The 19,969-nt window shown below is 41.4% G+C and overlaps 1 protein-coding gene across 8 annotated transcripts in view; it reads left to right on the top strand.

The window, feature by feature from the left end:
• add1 (adducin 1 (alpha)) overlaps positions 1-19,969 on the top strand; it is a 78,211-nt gene that overhangs the window by 24,036 nt on the left and 34,206 nt on the right. For all 8 annotated transcript variants that reach the window (XM_034192631.1, XM_034192630.1, XM_034192633.1 and 5 more), the window contains exons 2-4: positions 13,829-14,037; positions 19,285-19,447; positions 19,658-19,809. In XM_034192631.1, coding sequence (XP_034048522.1) covers positions 13,843-14,037; positions 19,285-19,447; positions 19,658-19,809 — 510 coding nt within the window. In that variant the 5' untranslated portion in view covers positions 13,829-13,842. The remainder of the gene's footprint in view (positions 1-13,828; positions 14,038-19,284; positions 19,448-19,657; positions 19,810-19,969) is intronic.

Genomic DNA, 19,969 nt, shown 5'->3' with positions numbered 1-19,969 from the left:
TAAAATAGTCTTGTTTGAATAAAATAATTATTAAAGGGGTCATATAGTGCAAAAATAACTTTTGAATCTACCTTTTGCATTTTCATTTGGGAGGTTAAATGTTATACATCTTCAAATTCCCACAATCCGAGTGACAGTCTCCTGCTGTAGACCTGGGGCAGCTTGGCTGAGACCTCTGTTACATACAGTACTGTGCAAAAGTTTTAGTTATAATAAAAGTAGGATTTGATGCTCCTCTCCCCACCCCCTTTTTATTGGCATGTGGACATGAAATCAGTTCCAACAAACTGAATGTGATCTATATTATTTTTAATTCCATATTAATAATAATAATAATCATTTCTTTGTAAGTGTACTGGCCAGTAGAGTACCACACAAACACATTTGCAAATGTCATGCAATGTTAAAATGATTGTAAAACTCATGCTCACTCATACTTTAAGTTGCATTTTTCTTAAAATTGTTTTGAGAATGAGATCTGTGACTTGTACTCTGGTGTAATTTATATACTGAAAAATCACACTTAAATAGAACCCAGTTGTCATATCGATTAACATCATCACACATTTCATTTATTTGAGTTTTTATCATGTTTTCATAATTTTTTTTAATGTTTTTGTGATTTATTAAATGTGCCAAAACCTTTTGCACAGTACTGTATGAAACAGAAGTACCCCCCAGATGCTTTAATTTTACCTCAAATTGTTACAATGCACCCCTCCCTACCCCCCACTCAATGACCCAGGAGGACACTTTATTCCATAGACCTCTAAAAACGATCTGTTGCTTTTTTGAGAGGAAACCTTTTGATTTGTTTTTGTAGCCTGTGGACAGAAGATGGCTCTGCAGTTTTGTGTGGTATCAGAACAAGTGTGTTTGCCAGTATAAATAAAACTATGTTCGTCGGAAGAACCATGTGGCTCTTTAAGACTGCACATCCATTTGGGTTCAGTCACTATTTTGCCAGCACTCATGTTTGTCTTGGCTCATCGTTCCTCGTGTTGAAGACCACCATCAACAGCAGAGAGGAAATGCAGCAGGTCAGATCAGGGCAATGAGATATGACTGTCAGTCTAGAAATGTTAATGTTGTCTTTTTGTAAACCAGGCTGACATGGATCAGCGTTGGAATACATACAGATAGTGTTTTTATTACGCAACCTGACAGCATTTATCAGTTGTTAAGGGAGGTCATAACGTAAGACCACAAGAAACATTTTGAAGGATGATAGTTTTATGTGGCAATCTAGCATGTTCATTTATTTTTAAAATCTTAAAAAAAAATCTCACCTTAGGTCAGGTTTTTGAGTTCAGATTTTTTGCAGTATTATGCAGTAGTTTTGATGACAGGTCATGTATCACATTTGGCAACCCCGCTAATTAATATCTTTATTTTTCTGTCAGACTTGTCATTCCAGTGAGAGCGCCGTGGGTAATTACAGAGAGCAGACGGCCTTTTTGCCCTATGTTGTTTCCTATTCAGAATAGGGCACCGCAGTCTCATTTGAGGGCGGGCGCTAAAGGGGTAAAATATGACACATGGTGTAATTTCTCTACTTCTGGGGGAGGAAAAACATGGCATTTTCTCTGAGATTTTGGGCGAATTACATGCAAACAAAGTGAAAATACAAAGAAAAAGGACAGTGCTATGAAAAGTAGACATGTTACGGTTTGTTTATGACCTGTAGCTGGAACGTGTGGAGGCGGTTGTGTAGACGAGGGAATGTAGCTACTCTGGCTAGCTGTGTAGGCTAACACTTAATGACGCGTCTCCCTTTTGCCCTGTCTTTCCTTCTCCACTGGGAACCGAAAAACTGAACTTTTCGCAACTGCTTCAGTGATTGCAGCTGAAAATAAAATGGTGCACCAAAGCGGCTGTCCCCATAAGTGGTCAGATCCCGCGATATCACACAGGGTTCAGACGAGACTGCAGTGCCCTATTGAAGATTGCAGTAAGCAGCAGAGAGGTGGTGTCAAGGGAACAATTAACTAGTCTGCTCAGTAATATTGGATGACATTGTGCCTTTCAAGAACATATAGCATTGGCGTTATTTTGGTGATATGAAAGCTTTTATTTTACCAAAAAAAAAAAAAAACAGTGTAGAAAAACACGACTGCTGGAAATTGTCACTACATAGTGTGTCCATCTTAGGGAGCTCTGACAACATAGTTTACAAAGCTGTCAAGTATGGCTGGGACCCAATCACCCCTTGATCACATTAGCTACAAGAGACAGAGGCAAAGCAACCAGCTGCCATTCATTTTCAGTGTGGAGTGGGAATTTTAGACAAGAGACAAATGGTGGCTTTATCACCTGCTAGGCAGGGCCAAAAGAGAAGACAAATCTATGCAAATGCAGAGTGTGTTTATTAGCAGACGTGGAATATAGTTTTCATAAATAACTGTTCATTACTGTGTAATTACATGCAACAATGAATTAAATGTTGTCATAATCTTGAAAATGAAGTACTATGCATATTACTTATCACAAGAAGGCAAGGGAGGATCAGTTCACATCACCAAAGAAGCATAAACAACACAATGCTAAAATACCCCCAGCCGTATGAGCATTGTCTTCTTTTTAGTTTGCAGTGGTTTCATTAATTAATAAGATCCTATTGTCTTACGTACAGTTTGTACATGTTCAGTAAAGCCCCACTATCTATGTATCAGTCAATCAATCATAAACAATATTTATATTTAAACAGCATCTGCAGGAGTGCACGTGTCTGCGTGTACATGATGTTAATTCCTTCCCCTGTACAGTGGTGTCTTAACTGTGGTAGAGAGGCTGAGCAGGCATATTAACTCATTGAACACAAACTTTGCTTCTCTTTTTAACACAGCAGAGCTCTCTAACATTCCACGCTGCAGCCGCTCACGCACATCTTCCTCTACTTCTTACAGCCCGTGGCTCGTAACTCGTAACCCCCACCAACTGTTTGGTGGGCAGCATTGCAAACAGCTGCAGACAAAACTGTAATACCACAAATAAAACTACATAGATATCTCCCAATGCACCACTATTTCTTTGCTTGATGGCTTTGGGCGCATGCGCACGCAGCGACTGGCAGCGAGAGTTTGGCGTTCCGGCTTATTGTCTAAAATCTTTTTTCTTTGTTTTGTTTTGGAGTGTTTTATGTTCTCACTGTATGGTTATTGCTGTGTGAAGGACTATTCTGCTGCCAACGGAAATGGATCCGCTTTATTTTGTTGCATTGTGGCTTTTATTGTGTACCCTGTTTGTGAGGGGTCTCACCGGAGCTGTCAATCCGACAGGGACACGTCATACTTATTCCAGAGATGTGTTAATGCAGTTGAACTGTGTCAGTCTGAACCGCGTTACGGATGTTATATTACGAGAATTTATTCAGAGGGATTTTAATTATCTGGTTTTTAACAAAGGTGATTCGATAAAGAAGAAGAGGAGAAAGCGGGGGAGACGAGGTGGTGTGAGGCTGCGTGTACGTAAACAGCAGCTTACCAGGATCCCCTTGCCTGTCGTGATTATGGGAAATGTTCAGTCCCTGAGAAATAAAGTGGATGAACTTCAAGGAAATGTCCACTTTCAAAAGGACTTCAGGAACACTTGTGTCATGGCCTTTACGGAGACATGGCTTACTGAGGAAGACCGAGACGCCGATCTGCTCATCGACGGTTTTGGAGCTCCGCTTCGTCTTGATCGTCAGACTGAAGAGACGGGAAAAACGCAAGGAGGTGGGGTATGTTTGTATGTCAACAAACAATACTGCACCTCTGTGACTGTCAGAGAGAAAATCTGCACACCAGATGTTGAACTTTTATCTGTCATTGCGTCCTTTTTATCTGCCTTGTGAATTCCCACAACTTTTTATAACAGTACTATACATTCACCCAAAGGCAAATGGTGCCTGTGCTTCTAGTACTGTTTTTAATGTTGTTCAAAAATTGCAGTCCATTTCACCTGATGCCCCGAATTTTATTTTGGGAGATTTTAATCAAGTCTCCTTGGGAAAAAAAAACCCTAACAAACTTCTATCAATATGTTACCTGCCCAACCAGGCGTGGCAAGACTTTGGATTTATGTTATGGGTCAATTAAAGACGCTTTTAAATCACTCTCTCTTCCTCCGTTGGGTTTTGCAGATCATAATTGTGTGCATCTTCTGCCAACCTACAAGACTGTTTTAAAGAGGGGGAAAGTACAAACCAAGGAGGTTAAAGTTTGGACTGCTGATTCTGAGCTTTGTTTGCAGGAATGTTTTGACTGTACTGACTGGGACATGTTTAAGCAGTCCTCTGATAACCTGGATGAACTCACTGATGTTATATGTTCTTATGTCACTTTTTGTAGAGACATGATTGTTCCCTGTAAGAAAGTTAAAATTTATCCTAATAATAGACCATGGGTCACTAAATCAGTGAAATCTTGTATAAAGAAAAAGGAGGTGGTCTTTAAAAAGGGAGTAGACTCGGACCTTCTTTTAGTTACCAAAGAGCTTAAAATAGAGATTCTTAAAGCAAAACAGACCTATAAGTCTGAGTTGGAGAAGAGGATGGCTGCTCATAATCTTGGGTCAGCTTAGTCTAGTATGAAGGCCATTGCAGGCCTCCAAAATATGGAAAGCAGCACAAATATTACTTTAAATGGCTTCAACTCAGATATTGAACTAGCTAATGCTCTTAATTGTTTTTTAATCGTTTTAACATACCTGATTTTAGTAAGGAAACTCAGGAACTTGGTCTCAGGCTCCGTGACTCTCAACACTTCTCCCTTCACCAATGGGATATAGAAAAAGCTTTTCTTAGCACAAAGGTAAATAAGAGTCATGGTCCAGATAATATCTGTGGCCATTTACTTAAATCTTGTGCAAAAGAGCTGAGTCCAGTTTTTTATTATATTTTAACTGGTCCTTGGAAATACAGCATGTCCCCAAAGTGTGGAAAGATGCTGTTGTGGTCCCAGTTCCTAAATCTAGTAATCCTACATCCTTGAATGATTTTAGGCCTGTTTCTCTAACATCAATTTTGATGATCTATGAGAAATTGGTACGGTCGGTAATGCTAAAAAAATACTATGCATGCACTCGATCCGTTACAATTTGCTTACAGGCCTAATAGAGGAGTGGAGGATGCCACTCACTTTGCTTAATCTGCTTCTCAGGCATTTGGAGGGCAGCGGGTGTCATGCCCGGCTTTTATTTGTTGACTTCTCTTCAGCTTTTAATACAATTCAACCCTGTATTTTAACCCAAAGGCTTTTAGAACATTTTAAATTAAGTAATAATCTCGTGGGTTGGATTTTAGACTTTTTAACAAACAGAACACAGAAAGTTAGAGTGAACGGGATTTTATCAAACACAGTGTGTTCTTCTACTGGCTCGCCACAAGGGTGTGTGCTCTCACCTCTGTTATTTATTCTCTATATCAGTATGTGTCAGAGCACTTTTAAAAACAGGTTCATTTTAAAATACGCTGATGATACAGTGATTGTCAGTCTGCTGCGGGATAACGAGAGTAGCCACGGTCCTGTAGTTGACCGTTTTGTTAAATGGTGTGAGGACTCATATCTTCAGATTAATATATCGAAAACTAAAGATATGGTCATTGATTTTAGGAAGAATGGTAGCACACCTGGCAACACAATAATGAATGGTCAACCAGTTGGAATTGTGAAAACTTATAAATACCTTGGGACTATTATTGATGACTCGCTGAAGTTTGAGGCAAACTGTGAGGCGGTGTGTAGGAAGGGACATCAGCGCTTGTTCTGTCTCAGGAAACTGTCGTATTTTCACATTGGCCGAACCATGTTAACACTATTTTATCGTGCTCTTATTGAATCTGTTTTAGCTTTTTCTTTGGTGGCATGGTTTGGCAGTTTGACATTGAAGGATAGGAACAGACTGAGTCAGATCATTAAATGGTCCAGTCGGTTGATTGGTGAATCGCAGCTGAGTTTAGAGTCCCTGTACACTAAACAATTACAGTGGATAACCAACTGCATTATAGTTGATGACTCCCACCCCCTGGCTAATTCAGCTTCTACCTTCTGGCCGTAGGTTTAGAGTCCCAAGGTGTAGAACAAAACGCTACAGGAGTAGTTTTGTCCCAGCAGCAATTGTGCAACTGAACAAATCTTAGTAGGTTTGCATATGCTTATATTTAGATATTTATATACTTATTTATTTATTTGCCCTTTGCACACTAGTTTTAAGCTGACCATCTTTTTAGTGGTTTTAAGGTTGTGAGTCCTTGGTGGTGTTTAACTTGTTTTGTGTATGTTCTTTGTTAGTATTTTTAGTGTTTTTTATTGTTGTTGTTGTGTTGACTAACATGGACGCCTTTTTTCTGTTTTGTGTTTGCTGCAAGCCAAATCTACCTACGGGTACAAATAAAGTTACTGGAACCTGAACCTGATGATCCTGACTTCTTAAACAGAGGAACGGACTGAGCTGGTGTCACTGAACTTTTAACAAGAGCGGAAGTTAGCTTTGAGTTAGTCGACATTGGCATGCACGCTAACATCCGCAAAATGTCTTGTAAATCACTTCAGAGGTGTTATTAGGTTCCAAAAACAGCGTTTTCAGTTTTGAAGTGTTTAGTTCCTGCTAGCTTTTACATAAGGTATGACAAACATGTATATAAACACACCAAACACAGCAGTTTTGGAGAGACCAGCCACTGACATCATGGTGTAGCTCTACTCTGATTGGCTGTCACTCCCACCACTCAAAAAGTAACTGAACAGATTGAAACAGAATGTGACTTTTTAACCTCTTGAAATAGGTCAAGGTTAGCCATCTTTGAACTTGTCAAAGGACTGTGTCCCAAGAATGTTCCCTGTGAATTTGAAAACTCTGGCAGTAATAGAACTGGACTTATGCTGAGCACACACAGATGAACGCAAAGCCTTCGCAATACCCGATGGCCATATTTGATGGCCTTGGGTAAAAATGTGAAGGGAAACCAAACTGACCTGCAACATCATGATGCAGTCTGCAGCCTGACCACTAGATGACAAAAACGTCTACACTCTGTAGCTTTAGGCTTAAATTTGACCAATGTAGCTGTTTGACAACGGTGATTAAAGTACTTTTACCTTGCTCCCTGTTGTACAGTGTTTAGAAATATTATTTAATTTCCCTTAATTTATCATCTTATGGGGTGAAAATGGACGAGAAGCATTGTTGTGCTCAAATTAGCCAAACAGCATGAAGCTCAAAATTCTCTATTTAACCAGGTGACCTGAGGTGTATAGAAAAAAGGAGGGTTCGATGTTGTGGAAAATCTTAGAATACCAGTGAAAGCAGACTGAAACACACAGCACGACTGTTGGTTCTCAGTGTGCTTCTGGATGCTTTGGGTTTTGTCTGTAGTTGTCATGGTACTTTTGGCTGAACATTTGTATTGATGCCGACTAACGGCTGGCGTTGTTCTCTGCCAGAACATCCCCCGTTCCCCATGCAAGCTTTTACACACATGCATTTCTCTCTGCTCATAGTGTTGTCATTGTGCTTCAGAATCTGCTGTTGAGGAGACACTGCTGTGATAGACACACAGAGCCTAATGTCCTCTCAGATATCCGTTTGGATCGACATCGATTTGTTCAAAATCTCAGTCCTTTCTAATGCTCTCCTGTTGCATGCCATTAATGTGTGGCAGGAAGTTTGCACTGAGCTCACGTTTGTAGATGCGAAGTTGGAGACTAAGCATTGTGACACCTATTGATCCACAAGCATATGTTGTTACATCCAATGCAAAATGATAAAAAGTGAAGTTTAAAAAAAATTGTTTGAGCTCTGTAGCTTTCCACAAGTTAAGAGATGATAGACTTATAATCTACAGCTGTATTTCCAGTTTTTGTTTTACTTTCCTTTGCCGAGCCTTGACATTTGAGTGATGTTATCATTCTAGGAAACAGATTTTGGCAATCAATGGAAAGCCTTTTGGGTTTGGAGGTCAGTCACATGGCAGGAAGTGGAAGACGGTGTGCTCAGTGTGATTGGCTTTCACAGCCAATTACTGACAAGACTTGTCTTTGTCTGCCAGCCAACAGCCTGTCTCCGTCTTGTTGTTCCTTGTCTTTTACAAGTTTTACTTTCTTCACTCATTTCAACATGACACTAAAAATTAAATGTAAATCCTTTTACATGTTTGTATGCAGACAGTTTAAAAGGGACAGTATGCAACATTCAGTCATAGGGTTTTACTAGGGGAGCTACGACCACTACCTTTTGCACCCCCCCAGGACTAAACCAAACCAACTTTTTGAGGTTCCTTAGATGACCCAAAACACAATCAGGATGTTCCCAAAAATAAAAACTGGCCTCAAGCCTGTTATCCAAGATGGCCACCAAAATAGGTTGGGTTTTTTTGTTTGTTTGTTTTTGTTTTTTTGTTTTTTTTTTCTTCACTAAAACACCTTTAAACAGCATATAAACAACTTCCTACTATGTATTGTAATGATAAGGGTCTAGTGGTGGCCATTTTGGACGCCATTTTGAATTTTAAACCCATGAATGAATTTAGTTTAGGCACAAATGAGTTTGCTGTGACCTGCAGTGGTCTTTCCATTGAATCTCTGTGATATTTAAGTTGTTTATATGTTGTTTAAAGGTGTTTTAGTGGAAAACCCCATTTTGGTGGCCATCTTGGACGCCATCTTGGATAACTGGCTTGAGGCCAGTTTTTCTTTTTGGGAACATCCTGATTGTGTTTTGGGTTCATCTAAGGAACCTAAAAAGTTGGTTTGGTTTTGTCCTTTGGGAGTAGGGGTGCAAAGGTAGTGGTCGTAGCTCCCCTAGTATTTGTTGTATTTGTCAGAAATATTCTTTGAGGTTTACTTTTGTTCTGGTTATGATGTTTTGCATACAAGTAGATTAATGCAATTGTTGCAGAGTCAGTCAGTCAGGAGATGTAACAGAAAATTATAATTACATGTACCATGCAGGTGGCCAACAAATGTTCAGTCAACAACTTAATAACACAAAAACAACATACACTGTAGGGCACTTACAGAACCTATGCTGACCATAGCCTTTTAATATGAAGAACAACAATAGTGTGATGTTTCTGTGTAGGCTCTCAGTTGTCCAGGTGGTTTCCATAGTAGAGAAGCTTGAATCTTCGACTGGACTGGGTTGCTTCACGCGAGGACGTTTCGCTGTGCCATTATGCAGTGCCATTTTTATGGTTGAGGTGTTTTCTCTCTTCTTTTCCACGGGTAATTTTTTTTTGTTGTTTTTTTTCACATTGTCAAGAGTTTTGGAGCTTTTCTGAACCATAAACCCAGGTGTTCTGTGAAATCTTCAGTCTGCGGAGAGGACATTATTTTTTTCTCTCTCTTATTGCACATTGCAGTTTTACTTTTTATTACTGTGATTTATTCAGTGTTTTGTTTATATATACATGCCATACAGAGTGCAGTTCAAACTGAAGTCAAATTTCTTGTTTCCTGTGGATAGTTGGCAAATAACAGCCTTTGGAAAATGGCTGTGGAGTGCAGTGTTTACACACAAGCTGCACTGATAAATCAACTGTACAGCCTGTTGATGAAAAACTCTTATCAAATCTGAATAAATACTCTTTTTTTTTTTTTTTTTTTGAACAGTTAATTCTTACTTAAAGAGGTCACTTAAAGTGGTTGTCCTTTCGCTTCTTCTGTGGAGGTGGAGAGTAGCCAGTGGACCAAACAATGTTTTTTAAATAGTATACAAACACATTGCTTCACTTTAAATGCGCATTAAGTCTGTTTCAGATGATCAGCGCCGACCCACTTTCTTTTAAAAGGCTTTATTTTACTCAGCATGTGGCTTTGTAAACTTGTAACATCGCCTGCTACATTGATTAGTTCTTACGTTAGTTATGCTCATGTTGTATGGTCTCCCTCTGTTTTTTGGCCACATACAGGCCTGGCATATGTACTGTAGCGTTAAACGAAGCCTTGAGGCAAAGAATTTTCCTCAAACATTTTTTGTAATCAAATGATTTGAGTTACTTGATTAATCGTTTCAGCCCTACCATGATACTTAGGCTGGGCTTACACTGTGCGAGTTTTGGCCCTTTTTCAGCCGATTTTTCACTCATGCAAAAATATTTTGTGCGTCCTGCATCGTGCAGTCTACGAGGTCTGTTAGAAAAGTATCCGACCTTTTTATTTTTTTCAAAAACCATATGGATTTGAATCACGTGTGATTGCATCAGCCAAGCTTGAACCTTCGTGCGCATGCGTGAGTTTTTTCACGCCTGTCGGTTGCGTCATTCGCCTGTGAGCAGGCTTTGTGTGAGCACTGGTCCACCCTCTCGTCGTTTTTTTATTGTGAATAAATGTCTGAACGATTTGGAGCTTTGTTGCATCAAATTTTTCCAGAAACTGTGAGAGACCTCCAGGTGGACACCGTTCGGAAAATTAATATGGCTTTCAGGGACGATTTTATGGGGATTATACAGATTAAGGAGTGTTACTGCCGCTTTAAGGACGGCCCACAACTGCTGAGAGCGCGGTGCGCCGATCGACATGCTCAGACCCCGCTGAAACAACCAGATCATTTCCAACGTGAAGGCTTTGTTGATCTGGGACCTCGTCTGACTTTCACAAAAAGGCAGAAGTCGTGGGCATCAGCACTTTTTCGGCACATTCCACTGTTACAGGAGTTTTTTTTTCATGTGCCGAAAAAATGCTGTTGTCCACTCTTTTCACAATTCCTGTGCTAGTCAGACGACATACCGGATCAAGACAGCGTCCAGTTTAGAAATTAATGGCACATTCCACTGTTACAGGAGTTTTTGTCATGGAAAGAGGAGCGGAGGGATGCACCACGGAGCCATTCATTATGCGGGATAAAACCACCTCGGTGTTGGTCTCACAGGACGGCTTAAAGGTGGATTTCAGACGGCTGTCGGTTGCTTTTCAGTCGTGTGATTATCCGATTGTGATTGTGCATGAGCTGGACCTGCCCCAACATGTCCTGGAAGGCTTCATCACGGCGTTGCTTTGAGCCATGCAGCTCCACCGCGACGCGTGGTGGAGCCGCTCCTTTTTCCATGACATAAACTCCTGTAACAGTGGAATGTGCCGTTCATTTCTAAACTGGACGCTGTCTTGATCCGGTATGTCGTCTGACTAGCACAGGAATTGTGAAAAGACATGGACATCAGCATTTTTTCGGCACATTGAGACAGACGTGCAGAGGAGTCCCGTGCGTCGCGGTGGAGCTGCATGGCGCAAAGCAACGCCGTGATGAAGCCTTCCAGGACATGTTCGGGCATGTCCAGCTCATGCACAATCACAATCAGATAATCACACGACTGAAAAGCAACCGGAATCCATCTGAAATCCACCTTTTAAGACGTCTGTGAGACCAACACCGAGGTGTTGATGTCCACGACTTCTGCCTTTTTGTGAAAGTCAGACGAGGTCCCGGATCAACAAAGCCTTCACGTTGGAAATGATCTGGTTGTTTCAGCGGGGTCTGAGCATGTTGATCGGGGCTGGGAGCATGCCGCGCTCTCAGCAGTTGTGGGCCGTTCTTAAAGCGGCAGTAACACTCCTTAATCTGTATAATCCCCATAAAATCGTGACCCTGAAAGCCATATTAATTTTCCGAATGGTGTCCACCTAGAGGTCTCTCACAGTTTCTGGAAAAAAATTGATGCAGCAAAGCTCCAAATCGTTCAGACATTTATTCGCAATAAAAAAACGACGAGAGGGGTGGACCAGTGCTCACACAAAGCCTGCTCACAGGCGAATGACGCAACCGACAGGAGTGAAAAAACTTACGCATGCGCACAAAGGTTCAAGCTTGGATGATGCAATCACACGTGATTCAAATCCATATGGTTTTTGAAAAAAATAAAAAGGTCGGATACTTTTCTAACAGACCTCGTACATAGAGTAACGAGCTGCGTTTAACATCTCACGACCACCTCCCGATTGGGACTCGTATGGTCGAATGTAAATCAAACCTTGTTTGATATTTTGGTCGGCCGTCGTGACTTGTGAGGGTCCCGTGCCGTTGAAGCAGCGCTACAAGTGTCTACGCACTGATTGCCTCGCACACTGGAGAGAGCAAACAGTGATCTCATGTAAAGTGTTGTTTTTTTTTTTTGTTTTTTGTTTTTTTGCGTTCCCTCGCAATAACTTAATATCATATTAAAGTTCATGCCTTTCAGCATGCACAGTGAGTGGAATCAGGTGGGGGAGACTGAAAGTCACGTGCACGCACACACACACAGCAGACAACAGGATTTATGACAGATGAACACAGCTGTAAGACTCCGTATGAAATAACAGTGTAAGTAGCAACACCTGTTATGAATGTTTTTCTTTTTTTAACCGTCCTCTTGTGAATCATGTTACTGTCTGCTGTGTGTGCACACATGCATATGCATTCAGTCTCCCCCCACCTGATTTCACTCACTGTGCGCGCTGATAGGCATGAAATAAATTTAAAAAAAAAAAGAAAGGAAAAAAAAAAAGCTTCTGTTACGTTTCGTTTCTGGAAACACGAGCCCGACGTGTGGTTTTTGAACGTACAATGTGAGCAGTCAGATCGCATCAGAGCATCTGGCCGTACAGTGTGAGACCATGAATCGTGCGCTCTGAACTTTTAAACCCTGCGGTTTTGTCGCACAGTTTGAGCTGGAGCCAAGTACAACGATTGAAAATAGCGTACATTGTATGCCCACCGTTGGGAGCAAACATGGGCAGGGGATATTCAGTTTCTGAACACATGCGTGAGAAATTTTTTGAAATGTTTAAAAACTATGTTCCTCAAAAGGTGATTAAATGATTCATGGAATCTAGAGATGATTTTGGTGTGTAAAGGGCAAGGGCACAAGCCTAAGATGAACACCCATAGTCTCCAGTCCCTCAGATGGCACTGTATCAACAACTACTTGGGCACGGGACTACTTTGGGAAACCTTTTGTCAAACACTATAATGTGCCCACCTACTATGCAAAAAAAGAAGCATTGTGTTAATCTTGCCCAGAAGCAGTACTGACTTCTCTGGGCTCTGAGGCATCTGGGTTTTACCATCACACAATGGAAATGTGTATTGTGCTCAGTTGAATCAGTATTCCAGATCAGATCTTTTAGAAGAAGAAAAAGAAGAAATGGACCTGCCACAACAAAGAATAGTGTTTGCATAAGTTCAAAATGAGCCCTCATATCGGGAGCAGGCCTCCTCATGAAGCCTGCCATGTTACACCGCCATGCTGATGCAGTAGCCCAAAAGGGACATACTTGCGCCACATTTTGCAGAATGTCCAGAAGACTGAAAGAAATACAAAAATGAATTAGTGGTTCATTGGCTATAGTACACTGTTTATTGAGCGCTAGTGGATGCTGACAAGTTTGAGAATCCTCATATTTTGGGAAATGGAGGATCATACATATTGCTTGTCTCACCAAAAGGCAACAGATCATGAATCTCCATCACCAAAGAAGGGAAAACATGAAGGTCAACGAAATTATATATAATGCAATTTGCATTGCATTCTCACCATTAGATGACACTGTATTCTACTACACACTGTTTTAGGCCTTATTTGTAGCAAAGACTGATGTAAGAAAGGTGGGTAAACTGGACGCTGATGAAGTGCATGGTTAGGGGTGTTAAAGTTGTAGAGCACAAGGGCATCCCGGTCCATTTATTCCAAGCCCAAAGTGTATCATCACCAGCCTGTAGGAGCTTATGCTTGACCCTGAGTTTAATGTGAACATTTTAATGTGCCAAATTCTGTTCCTATCTCATTGTTGTGTTATTGCTCCAGTTGAAACATTTGGTGAGCAATGGGGAAAGTACAATAAAATGTGCTGCATCTGTTTTTGCTTGCCCCCCACAGGAGGATAGCCCAGGATGAATGGTGACTCAGGTGCCGGGGTGGTGACGGCCCCCCCTCCCACCACAGCCCCGCACAAAGAGGGGTACTTTGACCGGGTGGATGTAAGCGACCCGCTCTACCAGAGGGAGAGAAACCTGGCGCCTGACCTGCGGCAGGACTTCAACATGATGGAGCAGAAGAAGAGGGTCTCCATGATACTGCACAGCCCTGTAAGTGTAACAAAGGCGTGTTAATTCTGCAAATTCATGTAATCATGTTTCAGCAGCATGTGCATACAGAATCAAAACTGCAGCCAGATGTTTACATTATTTGACAAATCACAGCTGATAAATGCACACTGATGCCACCTCCATAACTAAATGTGAACGGGCACAACTAGTGAAGTGACAGCAGCCGGGTCAGCATTACATGACGGAACCAGTTCAGTCCTCATCAGGTCTGTCTGTGAGCAGCTATGCACCAGCATGGACACCACCAATGTTTAACGTGACAATATGGAATTCATTCAATCATTCATTCATTCAGAACACTCCTTACAAACAGCAAGGCATTGGTGGCCACCAGACCTAAGAAAGAGAGAGAAGGAAGAAGTGTCTGTTTCAGCGATAGCCATACAAAATATGTCGCTTGCATTTTATTTAGAATCTAACGTTTGTTAAACTCTCATTTATTTATTTTAGATTTAGTAAAAATTTTTGGTTCAGAAACCATCTCTCTCTCTTTCTCTCTAGCCTCATTCACTGCATACTGTACCATGCTTGACCACCTTCCTCACTTTCCTTTTCAATCACAGCTTAATTCATATATAATCCTCTCGGCAGGGTTGTGAGCTTGTTATTAGAATTTTAGAATGTAATTGTGTAACAGTGTGAAAATCATACTTTATTTCTCAGAGTCATTTTATTTGTGTGTGGAAACAGCCATCTGTCGCTGATAGCCACATCTGGTCCCAGTGGTGTCACGAGCCAACACTGTGCCTCTTTTTGCTTTTTGGCTTGGAAAACATAAAAACTAGAAAGAATTTCCACCCAGTTTGATTTGGAAACTGAAAAACCAAAGAACAAACGATACACTGATTGTGATGCTCCAGTTTTTTGTTTTTTTAACTGTGAAATCATGCTACAGTCTGTGAAACTGCTGCCATGGTTGCCGTAAAAATCATCTTCTGTACCTCAAATTATTCTCATCAGTTGGGTTTAATTTCACAGTGAAGCTGAAACTGAACTTGAGTGCATATTTCCACGAAGGCTTTAAATACCCTGTCTTCCCGTGCTAATGTTTCTTTTAAAGCTTTTTCTGACTCTGTTATACTGATGTACCCCAAAATGTTTGATATCACCTCTACTCAGGCTTAACCTCACCACCATTTTGGAAAAGAATGTGTTATTGTAATGCCCTGTCTTTTAGTGTTGAAAAATGCTTTCAATTTTTTTTGTGGTTTTTTTTTGGGGGGGGGGGGGGGAACTCTGCTGTTTCTACTTTCAAATGGTGCCTGTTCCAAATAAGGTCTAATGTTTTGACAAAAACATGTTAAACTCAATTATTATGAAAAGTTCCTGTCTCACATTATTGAAAGTACATGTCATGTGTCATGTCAAAATTATTCATTTTTGCCTTACAGATAGCCTGCCTAAAACTTTTACATCTAAACTCTGTTTGTCTTTATGTAACCTCGCTTTGCAGCTGCACAGATAAAACTCGTGTCTCCTCCAAGACCGAAAACATTCATTTTTAGCGAGAGTTTTCATGGGAAAGCTGAACAGTTTCACTTACTGGCAAAATGCTGAATAGCTTCATTTACTGGCAAAATGTACATGACTTTGCAACAACCTGTCTTTCTCTGAATGTACAGAAGATCACCTTCAGAACTGCTGTGTGTACACACTTATTCAAAATCCTGCTGTTCTGATTTTGACTTTGCGTGTGTCTTTGAGGCCTCGAATTTGTCTGTCAATTTCTTGACTTTTCATTTCCACAAACAGCCTCAGACAGTTTTTTTTTTCTTTTTTGCCTCCACATACTTTTCAAATTTTCTGACTTTGCCTCATTATCTGATCGACTCCCACAATGCAATGATACCAGTTCCATAATAGTCCAAATCTTTACTCCAGATTTTTTAAAATTTGTGATATTCGGTTTGGTACAGTTCAGGTAACAAGTCAGCTATCTAGTAAGGAATTTCTGTTGGTTGCTTGGAGTTGCCACTGCAGATTTGGCATGGTGCGGCTTATTGATTTGTAAGTTTAACACCAGCTGTCCTTCCTCATGCAGTGCAGTCATACATTAAGAGTGGAGCACGGTGGACTTGAACTGGGATCCTTCTGTTTTGGAAGCAAGCGACATAGACCTTTGTGTCCCTGTGCTATCCGATCAAGTCAACCAGCTAGAATAGGGCAGAGGTCTCAAAACTGATTCCACCCACTTGACCAAGTGATTTCACTGATTAAATGATTCCACATGTGGAGACTTTTAAATCGAGACTGAAAACCCATTTATTTTCCTTGTTTTATCATTTGTTTTATTGTGTAATTATGTTTTTATTCATATGCCCTTTTATGTTTTGTCTTTATTGTGTTTTTTAATTTTTTAAATTGTTTTTTTCTCTGTTTTTAGTATTGTGTTGTGTAAAGCGCCTTGAGGCAATCTCATCGTGAGTTGGTGCTATAGAAATTAATAAATTTGAATTTAAATTTGAATTTCCAGCTGCTCAAAGTGATGTTAATCAGTGACATCACCTGGTGGAGTTGGTGGTTGAAAAGAGAACCTGCAACCTCTTGGGCCTTTCTGGATTCAGTTTGAGACCTCTGGAATAGTGCTTATTAGAGGCTTAAAGTGGTTCAATCTAAATATTTAATGGCATGTGTTACAGCACAGGGGCACTCTTTACAGGAGGTTTTAAGAAAATTGGGACTTTCTCTTAATCACCTTCATGATGTTTCTGTGTAGGCTCTCAGTTGTCCAGGTGGTTTCCATAGTAGAGAAGCGTAAATCTTCGACTGGACTGGGTTGCTTGACGCGAGGACATTTCGCTTCAAATCGCAGAAGCTTCCTCAGCTAAAATTCTTGCTCTGGTGGTCTGACTTTTGTCTTGACTCTTGTAGAGAAGAATAATCAAGAAGTCACGAAAGCTGGAGTTTTAAACCTAACCAGACCCCTCCTACCGAGAGGCAGACTGCTATAGGCCAGTGACTAAACAAGGTGAACAAGATCAAGGACCTGCAGCTGGAGGCAGATGAAACAATCGTGTCATTTGATGTGACTTCGTTGTTCACCTGCATCCCCACCGCTGAGGCCGTCTCAGCTGTGAGGCAGAGACTGCTGGAGGATGTGTCTCTACTTGAAAGGACCAAACTTACACCAGACCACATCTGCCAACTCTTGGAGATCTGTCTTAACACCACATATTTCCTGTTTAGGGGGAATTACTACAGGCAGATTCATGGTTGTGTGTTGGGGTCGCTGGTATCCCCCATTGTGGCCAGTCTGTACATGGAGCGAGTGGAGAAGACAGCCTTGACGTCTTTCACGGGCATCTCTCCCAGTCACTGGTTCAGATATGTTGATGACACATGGGGAAAAATCAAGCAACAGGAAGTTGAGGACTTTAAAGAACACATCAACTCGGTGGACGCCAATATCAAGTTCACATGTGAGGATGCCAGAAACAACCATTTAGCCTTCTTGGACTGTGATGTTACGATTGGAGAGAACAGGCAGCTCCAGACAGGGGTTTACAGAAAACCAACTCACACTGACCAATATCTGCTCATTGGCTCAAACCACCCCCTTGAACACAAGCTCGGGGTGATCAGGACGCTTCAACACAGAGCCCTACAGGTGCCCACAACTGCAGAGGGAAGGGCTAAAGAACAACAACTTGTCCGGAAAGCCCTCACAGTATGTGGTACCCACGATGGTCCCTGGACAAAGTGCAGAAGTCCCAGAGAACAAAGATACCAGATAGACAGGAGACGGAGACAAGAAGCAGAGGAGTGTCTCTCCCTTATTTAGCAGGAGTAGGGGAAAAACTACAGAGGATCTTCAGACAGCACAAAATCCCAGTTTACTTTAAACCGATTAACACCTTGAGATAGAAATTAGTTCACCCTAAGGACAGGATCCCTAGTTACAAACAGAGCAATGTAGTGTATTCTATCAGATGTCAGGAAAACTGTAACAAACACTACATAGGTGAGACTACGCAACCTTTACACAAAAGGCTATACCAGCACCACAGAGAGGGCGCCAGTGGACCTCAGTCTGCAGTTCATCTCCGCCTTAAAGACACTAACCACACGTTTGAGGACAAGGAAGTTTAAATATTAGCCAGAGAGAAGAAATGGTTTGAGAGAGGGGTCAAGGAGGCATCTTTGTGAAACGTTTGAAACCCAGCCTTAACCGGGGAGGGGGTCTGAGACACGCTTTATCCCCTGTTTACAATGGGGTACTCGGGTCAAAGCAGTTTCAGTCTTTTGTTCATGGTAATGAGTCATTCATGTCATCAGCAGAGTCGTCAAGGGAGCCATCAAGAGAGGGTCTCTTCCATCATTAGGAGGGACAGCTGCCCTGTCATTAGGAGGGTGCTAACTAGAGCACAATAGGTGCTAATTAGAGCTATTTTTTAGTCACTGGCCTATAGCAGTCTGCCTCTCGGTAGGAGGGGTCTGGTTAGGTTTAAAACTCCAGCTTTTGTGACTTCTTGATTATTCTTCTCTACAAGAGTCAAGACAGAAGTCAGACCACCAGAGCAAGAATTTTAGCCGAGGAAGCTTCTGCGATTTGAAGCGAAACGTCCTCGCATCAAGCAACCCAGTCCAGTCGAAGACTCAAGCTTCTCTACCACCTTCATGATGGCTAAATTGAAATTGGAGTTGCACGGTGTATAACATACCAAATCAACATGCAGGTCAACCTTGGATCTGCTGTGGCGACCCTGGGGGTGGGGGGGTGTGACAAGGGATCAACTTACTTTACTATTGCAGCTCCACAACAAACATTTAACTTGTTGTACGTAGTTACTTGCTCTCTTGTTTTCACTCAGGGTCACCATGGCAGATCAAAGGTGGGTCTGCTTGTTGATTTGGCACGTTTTACACTGGTTGCCCTTCCTTACTCAACTCCTTATTACATGGAAAATGGTGAGTTTTGAACCGGGAGACTTCCGTACTGAAAACAAACCTGACCGCTTGGCACCACCACTGCTTGTAGGTAGTTGGGGGAAAAAAAAAAATAGGAAAAACTGGCAATTAAAAATCTAACGCTGCTGTAGAAAATTATTCCAATCCAATAAAATATGCACCAGTGTTGTCCATAACTACTTCTAAACAGCCTCAAAGTGTAGTTTTGTTGGTTAGTTGAGAATTGAGGTTAATTTTAGGTTAGATGTAACTGCTCATGTATTTTGTGAGTGATTTGTAAATTTTTGCTTTTGCTTTCTCTGTATTGATAACCGGCAGGCGTTCTGCGAGGAACTGGAGACGATGATCCAGGACCAGCTGAAGAAAGGGAAAACGCCCACGAGCCTGTTGGCTCTGCAGCAGATTGCTGACTTCATGACCACCAGCACGCCTTCCATGTATCCCGCTACACCACAAGGAGGCATGGCAGCGCTCAACATGAGTAAGCAGACAAGACCATGATTGTGTGTAACTTTTTGACCTCGACCTCACTGTGATTTTGCTGTCCTTGAGTAATGCGGTGCGTGCCTGGATAATTTCTGGACCATTTTCTGCATTTTTGCCCTTTCTGGTGCCTCATTCTCCTCCTTGGTGTTGTTTTTGAGCCCCTTTTCCTTTTAAAGTAACACTCTCTTATCGCTTTCCCCCTCAGGTTTGGGCATGGTGACTCCAGTCAATGACCTGCGTGGCTCAGATTCTACTTCCTATGATAAGGGCGAGAAGCTACTTCGCTGCAAACTGGCTGCTTTCTACAGGCTCACAGACTTATTTGGCTGGTCTCAGCTCATTTACAACCACATCACAGTAAGATGGACTTCACTTTTTACCAAACTAAAATGAAGTTGTACACAATTTAAAGTAAAAAAAAAAAAAATTGGCACATTTTTTTTTCCCTACAGGGTTTTAAAAACATTGAAAAACACATGGAGTATTTGGTGTGCATGTAAAATTTTGATTGTCAAAC

This window comes from Thalassophryne amazonica, chromosome 17 (assembly GCF_902500255.1).
Source record: "Thalassophryne amazonica chromosome 17, fThaAma1.1, whole genome shotgun sequence".
Classification (NCBI taxonomy): domain Eukaryota; kingdom Metazoa; phylum Chordata; class Actinopteri; order Batrachoidiformes; family Batrachoididae; genus Thalassophryne; species Thalassophryne amazonica.
This window is presented reverse-complemented; position numbering and strand designations above follow the sequence as displayed.